This window comes from Salvelinus namaycush, chromosome 3 (genome assembly GCF_016432855.1).
Source record: "Salvelinus namaycush isolate Seneca chromosome 3, SaNama_1.0, whole genome shotgun sequence".
Taxonomy (NCBI): Eukaryota; Metazoa; Chordata; class Actinopteri; order Salmoniformes; family Salmonidae; genus Salvelinus; species Salvelinus namaycush.
In genome coordinates, this window is record NC_052309.1 from 46661103 (window position 1) to 46669953 (window position 8851).

At 41.6% G+C, this 8851-nt stretch overlaps 1 protein-coding gene across 1 annotated transcript; it reads right to left on the reverse strand.

Moving 5' to 3' along the window:
- Positions 1-1102: 1102 nt before the first annotated feature.
- LOC120043895 (putative transcription factor ovo-like protein 3) lies at positions 1103-5929 on the reverse strand. The gene is made up of 4 exons (XM_038988498.1): positions 5821-5929; positions 5368-5384; positions 2384-2573; positions 1103-1428 (listed from the first exon to the last, which is right to left on the reverse strand). The coding sequence occupies exons 1-4, from the start codon at positions 5927-5929 to the stop codon at positions 1103-1105; spliced, it is 642 nt and encodes a 213-aa protein (XP_038844426.1).
- Between the last annotated feature and the right edge of the window lie 2922 nt (positions 5930-8851).

The window sequence follows — 8851 nt, forward strand, 5'->3', positions numbered from 1 at the left end:
GTACGGGTTGAAAATGGTACATTTTGTCATTGATAGGAGCCTAAATTGGAACGCAGTGGCTGTACAGTAACATGCTAGGTGAACTCATATAAGTCCCTGGGGGTCCACATTGACAGTGGGCTGTGCTTGCACACCCATGTGGAGAGTGTGTGCTCACGCATTCATTCCAACAGTACTTGCACTTCCTGCGTCGACTCCGGGTTGTTACATGGTTTGGTAACCTGACGGTGCAGCTCAAAGCCCAAATCTTGAGACTGACCAAGACAGCACGGAAGATTATAGGCATGACACTTTCCTCCTCTTTCCAGGAAATTCTCGAGGAGACCATCATCAGACAGGCCAGAAAGGTCATATGGGACCCCACACATGCACTCGACAAAGAGTTCCAGCTGATTCCATCGAGGAGGCGTTATAGGGCTGAACAGATAAAAACGTTTGTTTGTGCCCGTCAATAAAACTGCTTAGCAGCAGGGGAGACATTAAGGCAGACGAGGGAGAAAGCAATGACGGACAAGAGCCTGGCCTGTAGGCCTTCATCATGTGGAACTGCCACCTAGTCACAGCCATGAACTTATGAACTACTTGTATGTGTTGGGAGTGTACAGTATGATGGGGTGTTATTCTCAAATATTCTATGTATTTATGTGGAAGCAGCAGCACTCTCTACTGTTCAAGTCATTTACGTAGTTGACCATTGACTGACTCACCTTTTCCTCAATCTCTCTGCATTACCTCAACTGGACACAAGGAGGCAGTGCTTTTCAAATGGTCACACTTAAACACTGATGTGTTTTTTTTATATATAATCAAATCAAATTTTATTGGTCACATACACATATGTAGCAGATGATATTGCGGGTGTAGTGGATGTTATTGCGGGTGTAGCGAAATGCTTGTGACGCATTTAGCCTTGGTGCTAGACTGTCTCTACTTTGTGGCAAGGTAACAACAAAGTAATTGGCTAAGGCAGAAACAAGTAAATTTGCCTGTAGATGCTCATCTAAATGTTGCATCTTCCCTACTAATGGTTAAGGTTCGGGTTGGGGAATGGGAAGCTGATCCTATATCTGTACCTAGGTGAAACTTCACTCCGGAGCATTAATCAACCCATATAATACCCAGCCGTAGAATACATAAAAAAGGGGCTGGGTTTGTGTTGAGAGGGCATGTTGTTGGCGCCCTCATGTGCCTGGCGGCGGTAGTAGCGGCGCAGGGCTTGGCTGCCCGGGTGGCACTGGCACATGTGGAGGAAGTACTCGTCGGGCTGGTTGGATGTGTAGCCGCAGTCCTCGCACACGAAGATCTTGGAACGACGCTGGCGGTAGGCATACTGCTGGAAAACGCCATGGATCTTCCTCAGGTGGGACTCGAGGGAGCAGCGCTGGGTGAAGGCCTTGTCGCACAGCTCGCAGCGGTACGGACGGATACCTGGCGGGAGGGGAGAGAGGGTGAGGAGGGTGTGTGTGGGGGGGAGGTGGAACATGAAATAGTGTGTGTCAGGGCCGTGCACAGACCTTTCAGGGGGCAGGTGCTCAAAATGAACTCCCCCTGATTGAACATGCGTTTTATTTCATAATGCATATCTAGAAAATCATAACATTCCAAATGCCTCTGTTGCTAAAAAAAAAAAAATTTTTTACCATGGGCAGGCTGGGTCATTCCTGTTATACGGTGCCTTTTCTGTTCCCATGAAACAACACCTCTTATTTAGATTAAAAAATGTCATTCCAAAGGGCTTAAAATATCAAGTTAGGTGTCCTTTACCATAAAAAAAACTAAGATATGACTCTCAAAAGGGAATTTTATGCATTTTGACCATTTTGTTTTCAGTGGATGTAGGTGTTTTTGCCATGTTGATGACAGATGACAGCATGCTATTTATGCACTTCTATGATATTTATAAGTCATAAAATAATAAAATATTCAACATATGTATTCATTATTTTATAGTCCTACTTTTTAAAATATCTGTCATCAATTTTTTCATGATTACTGTATTTATTGTTACTGTATTTAAGATTTTCTGTGTTCCTGATTTCTACTCATTCCAGGGTTTTTCTTTGTTTGTACTATTTTCTACATTGTAGAATAATAGTGAAGACATTAAAACTATGAAATAACACATATGGAATCATGTAGTAACCAAAAAAGTGATAAACAAATCAAAATATGTTTTAACATTTTAATTCACGGAGGAGGATGGTCCTCACCTTCCTCCTCTGAGGAGCCTCCACTAGTGTGTGCGTGTGTGTATATGTTTACATGCTTGTCACCTGTGTGTGTGCGTGTTTGCAAGTTCCCCATCTCTGTGTGTGTGTGCATGCGTGTGTTTTCACACATCTCACCTGTGTGTGTCTGTGTCTGTGAGTATTGCATGCCTCACCTGTGTGAGTGCGCATGTGCCTCTTTAGGTCGAAGGTGTCGTTGAAGCCCTTGCCACAGTAGCGGCAGGGGTGTCTCTTCACCATGCTGTGGCACTTGAGGTGGCGCGTCAACATGCACTGCAGGGGGAACACCTTGTCACATTCCGAACACATGAAGTCACCCGAGCTGGGGGGAACATGTGGCAGGGGCTGAGAGAGAGAAGAAAGGGACGTGGAGGTTATGACACAGACACTGCCTCTGACACTGATTCAATGTACTGTAGGGGACCTTGGACACATTCAATCAAACATGATAACTCCAAAACACTTCAAATAAGTTGTAAGTTGCGAACTCTCCTTTTACAGTATATCACACAGAAATAAATTATATTTCTAATCAACAGGTAACTTCCAAAATAAAGGAAATAACCAACATAAAGTGTAGATACTGACTGGTTTTCTGATCCATGCCCCAACCAAAAGGTATTGGTGACCAACAGATGCATATCTGTATTCCCAGTCAAATGAAATGCATAGATTAGAGCCTAATGAATTGATTTCAATTGACTGATGTCCTTATATGAACTATAACTAAGCCTAAAACATCTGGTTCTTGATGGTTGCTAGTCAGCGACAGGTACTACTATACTCCGGCAGTTCTAAACTCTGCCAGGCATGCCACTTGAATCACCCATCTCTTTGCATAGCCCAGCCACCACATGCATTTTTGTTAATTGATCCATAAACAATTTCATGAATATCTCTGAATGATTTTGAAATAAAGTTGGCTAATGCAATTGAACGGCCAAAAGTATTGCTTATTGAAACTCCCAAAACTATTAAATTATTATAATACATTTGAAGCAATAGCCTACACGCGTGTGGTCAACTATTTAAGCATCATTGCGCACTGCTTTGAGACAAGCGTGGGGTCTCTTGAAGAATCAATCTATGTCAGATTTTTATTTTCACTGAATCTCCGTTTGGATATTGCTTAGGCTACAATTAGGCAGAAGTGTAAAGTACTTAAGTAAAAATACTTTAAAGTACTACTTAACCTTTTCACCCGTGAGTTCCAAATATCTCTAACCGTCGCCCCTGCGCGAGTTTCTTCATGCATGTGATGTCAGAATGCTCTCACTGTTCCAAAATGTGATTGTTATGCAACAGGAGAGTTACCAGCGCTGCCCTCAAATCAAGGCACGCTGCCTGCTAATTATCTGTAGGCTATGTTTCAACTTGTTAATATCCTCCCACGATACCGTCCCTCATTTCTACCCACCATCTACTTGAAAACCCCCCACAAATGAAATGACTCCCCCCACAAACCCCCCCCTAAAATGGTTTAATCCCTGTTTAGATTTCGCGCTACGGTTAGGCTAGGCAGTAAACTTGTATTTGGTGTGATAATCTGTGAGGTGAAAACATTTTATTTGCTTTGTGATTTGTCAAAAATGGTAAACAACTTGTCAAGTCATGTGCTCTGGTCCTTGTATACACTGTAACAAGTACATCGACAATTTGTAATATGCTGAAAAGTGACTAAACTAAGTTCATATTTTTCAGCCAATAAGCGCAGACATCTTTGACTTTGTTTATTTGCGCCTTATAGTGAATTGCATTCTGGGATTAGGGAGTTTTGGCCAAGTCAAACATAAACAAACAGGGCTGCCATCATAAAGAATGTAGCTGCTGTTAGCTGACACGCGTTTATTTTCTAAACCACATTACATTAGTCTCTTGCGCTCACCAGAGATGTGGTACATTGTAAACTAGTCTAGCAGTTAGGTCGTTAACTTATGTTTAGTTCTTTGTTTGCGAAACCTGTTATTTAGACTGGTTCGTGGAATGAGTTGGGCTGTGGATGTGTTCCGTGTGATGCTTGGATGATGAAGTTCACATTTATCTTTTAAGATGTTCTGTTCCAAATGTATAAAAGAAAAAAAAACTGAAATATCACATTTACATTGTGTGTAGATTGATAAAAAAAAAACATATCTATTTAATCAATTTTAGAATGAGGCTGTAACCTAACAAAATGTGGAAAAGTCAAGGGGTCTGAATACTTTCTGAAGGCACTGTGTATATATCTGTTTGTCACCGATACCTTAAAAAAAAGGTGGGGGATTGGATCAGAAAACCAGTCAGTATCTGGTATGACCACCATTTGCCTCATGCAGCGCGACACATTTTGTTCTCATAGAGTTGATCAGGCTGTTGATTGTGGCCTATGAAATGTTGACGCACCTCCTCTTCAATGGGTTCTATATGGACCCCAAAAGGGTTCTATCTGAAACCCCAAAATGATATCCTATGGGGACAGCCGAGGAACCCTTTTCTTAACCCTTTTTTTCAAAGAGTGTATCAGCCTTAATTTGGCATTCCAAGACTATCTATCTATATGTACTGTAGGCATAAAACTGTGGTTTTACAGCAATCTTTTGGTAAGATTACATTTTTCAAACAATATTAACATACACAGACAAAAGAGAACGTACAGACGAACACAAACATCAACGAATATCACCTGCCCAGACCCACATGCTCCCACCGCCTCCATCTCCACCGTCTGCAAGTCTCGATGCCACATGACCTTAAACTGAGCCACTCTGTCATTCTATGTTGCCCACACCCTTTCAATATTCAAATATAATGCATTTGATTCTTACACCATCCCAATGATGGAGGATCACTTGATTTCCAGTTTTCAAGTAAAAGTTTAACAGACATTTCATAGGCAGCATAGCTCGTAAAAGTTTACCTTGGCTCGGGAGACCAGAGCCAGTGCAGCAGGATGATAACAATGATTCTGGCCCATGGTCCGAGACAGGAGATTAGACCAACCATGGTCCCTGTCTGGCCCTAGCCCTGGTTCTTCCCCTGGTACTGGTCCTTGTCCACTTATTGGCCCTGCCCCAAGTGCTGAAGTCAAGGAGGGGGTATCTGGCTCTGGCAGAGCCACAGGTTTAGGGTGGTCAAGGCAGTTGACTGTTGCAGACTGTACCTCAGCATTCTCACTCACTGAAAAGGCAGGGAGACAGACTCAGAACATGCACAGACATATTATTCATGAGAAATAACCAGCATATGAGGCAACGTCAGTATCAAACTGCCTGTGAGGCTATTCTATAATATTCTATCCTCTGATTAAACAAACCTGTAACTTTCCTAAAAATTACAAGACTACAATTCAAACTAAATGCAAATACTGATCATCTTACTTATAAATATTAATTGATCAAAGCAATATTGAAATAAATACATTGTAATAAATACAGTAATTATAGAGCAAAATAATTCACATACACTGTTTGCCTCAACAACGCAGTATCTATTTTCTCCTTCTCCCTTATTTTTTGCATTTTTACCATTTTCTAAGATACTGCTATTTACAAAATTATAAGAATACTTGTCTTTTTGAACAATATGAATAAATATAAACATATCCAGAACTGACCTGATCTGTTGTCCTCTTTCCAGTCTGTCTGCTCTGGGTCTCTCCACCTCCATCCTCCACAGGCCCCCTGTTTCTTCTTTTTCTTATACAATAGGAATGACCGCGGCATCCTCTCTCTCTCTCTTTATTTTTCTCTCTCTCTCTCGTCTCTGTATGAATCTTCAACTTTCTGATCCTGAGACTACTGTTAAACGCTCCTGCATCCCACCACTTTTGGTTTTGTGTTCAGCTACAGGACCAGGTATCACCTTACACCCCCCCTCCCCCCACCCACCCACACACACACACCCTTGGTCCTTCCATCACCACCCTTCCTATACCCTCCAACCAACGTCCGTTGTCCAGGTAGCTCAAGAAAATCACAACGCTCATTTCCATAACACTCATTGCGATGGTAGGAGCGGGGGGGAGAGAGACTTTTTTACTGGTGCGCACCTGCGTTGACTGTGCGCCTGAGCCTCTTTTAACTGGTCCCACACTTGTTTTACATCCCAGGCTGTGAGAATCTGGCTTCCACATTCAAGCCATGCAAATGTGGGCCGGCAGTGCCTGGACAGAGGGCACGGTCGGAGTAAGAGGAGGATGCATAGAAGAGCCACAGCCTGAACTGCTAGGAAAATCTGCCTTTTCTTTTCCACCCTGCTTGAATTGTCTGGCAGATTTAGGTCGCTCAAAAAACACAGACAATGATCATTCAAATGCAATAGGAAGGGTTATTTACTCTACTGTATGCCCTCCGTTGACTGCTTGGTTTAGAGAAACGGATAACACTTGTATGCTTTACATCCCCACTCATGGCTGTTGATTTCTTGAGTGATTCTGCTTTTGGAAACAGACAGTAGAATGTGGCATGTGAACGCACAGAGATTTATCCATTCAAACCACCTCCAATGACTTTTCCAATGACACCCAAAAGTACTCAGTACTCGTAACACTCGTTACGCACCTATCAATATAAGACGTTGTCAACCCTACTGCCTCTTAACTGGCGGACACACTAAACACAAATACTGCGTTTGTAAATTATGCCTGTGTTTTGGAGTGTGTCCCTGGCTCGCTGTAAAAAAAGTATACAAATAAATACAATTGTGCTGTCTCGTTTGTTTAATATCAACAATTTGATGTGTAGCATTTATTTTTATTCAAGTATGACTATTGAGTACTTTTTGCTTAACTGTACTTAATGCTTTAAAATGTACTTAAGTAAATTTAAAACTAGATACTTTTAGACTTTTACTCAAGTTGCATTTTACGGGGTGACTTTCACTTTTACTTGAGTCATTTTCTATTAAGGTATCTTTACTTTTACTCAAGTATGACATTTAAGTAATTTTTCCACAACTGGTCCTTCACTCGTAGAAAAAAAGGTTCCAAAAGGGTTCTTCGGCTGTCCTCATAGGAGAACCCTTTTTGGTTCCAGGTAGAACCCTTTTGGGATCCATGTATAACCCTATGTGGAAAGGGTTCTACATGGATCCCTAAATTGTTCTACTTGGAACCAAAAAGGTTCTACCTTGAACCAAAACGGGTTCTTCAAAGGGTTCTCCTATGGGTAAAGCCGAAAAAGATAGCACCTTTTTTTTATAAGAGTATATAGGACAGACACAGAGAGAGAGAGAGAGAGAGAACTCACGGCTCATTTCACTGGATTCTGAATAGCAAATACAGCTGCAGCAGCCAGACATGAACAACATGCAAATGCCATAGAGGTCAACAGAAGAATATCCCAACACAACAGCAAGAGAATATTTACATAGCTAAAAATGGTTTCCAATTGTCCTCAGGAAACTGTCAGTGTAAAAGTGTAAGCCTCAGAGGTTATTACTATAAGGTAAAAGCTAAAAAGGGTTGGGACATCCTGGGCGAGGGGGTAGGATGGGGTTGTTGGTTTATTTTGCCCTTCGTCGTAAAGTGCATACAATTTATGAATAATAAAAAATTTAAAAATCACACGCAAAATACCAAAATGTTTTTAATTAATTTCAATAGCTGAGTCTCCCTCCCTATTCTTCAGACTTACTAAAGGGGAGAATCTATTGAAAGTATTGTAACGAAAGGGAAGTGAACCCGAGTCACTGGCATGAAAGGCAAACACCCTACACATCCCACCAATAGGGTTAAAACACTTACTGGGAAGTGTGGCTCATAGAGCTAGTATGGCTACAGTATGTTGTTTTAAACATTCACATAATGGTCGTAGAGTTTATGTTTGTGTGAAAATATGTAGTTCTATATAATGGAATATGATGACATTTCTACGGACTCCTGGAGACAGGTTTGACAGACATCCCACTGGGCACAAACATCAGTTCAAGGTCTAATTTTGATTTGTCAACTAATGTGAATTCAAAGTGAAATAAACAAAAATGGAACCATGTCATTGGATTAAGGTTAAATGTTTTGTGGATAAAAGAAATTCATGAAACGTCTTTACGTTGATGACTTCTTTCAAGTCCAATCAGTTTTCCATGTTGATTTAACATGATCGGAAGGATTAACATAGATTTATTTTGATGAAATGACTTAGAAACAACGTTGATTCAGCCAGTGTATGGGAATGGCTGCCTCATTCGGACAACCAGGATACTGTTGACTGTACTGTGTCCTAATGTCCTCGGGAGCTGCGCTGTAACTGTATGCAAATGTATGCTGCAGCATGGAAATCAGAGAGAGAGAGAGAGCGAGAGAGAGAGCGCGCGAGAGAGAGAGAGAGAGAGAGAGAGAGAGAGAGAGAGAGAGAGAGAGAGAGAGAGAGCGAGAGAGAGAGAGAGAGAAACCTTTTGACCCAAGCTCTCTAAAATGTATTTTCTGATTTTAGAAACATTTGAAAATGTTGCCATATTTCCTAATTCAATTCAGTTATTAATCATCCGACCGCTCCCCTGAATTAGCTAACAATTCAAACAAGGCATGAAATGCTTCCCAGTCCGCTTGGGAACCACTATGTTTGATTACATCCTGAACCCGAGCCTTCCCGTCATCCGAAGTCACACGTTCAGCCCGTCCAGAAGAAGCCGCCATTCGTCTTTGC

Bases quoted from the DNA above. Each gene is read 5' to 3' on its own strand.
- LOC120043895 (XM_038988498.1), bottom strand. From the start codon at position 5,929: ATGCCGCGGTCATTCCTATTGTATAAGAAAAAGAAGAAACAGGGGGCC. The intron at 1,429-2,383 runs GTGAGGCATGCA...CCCTCCCGCCAG, and splicing joins GCACATGCGCACTCACACAG to GTATCCGTCCGTACCGCTGC.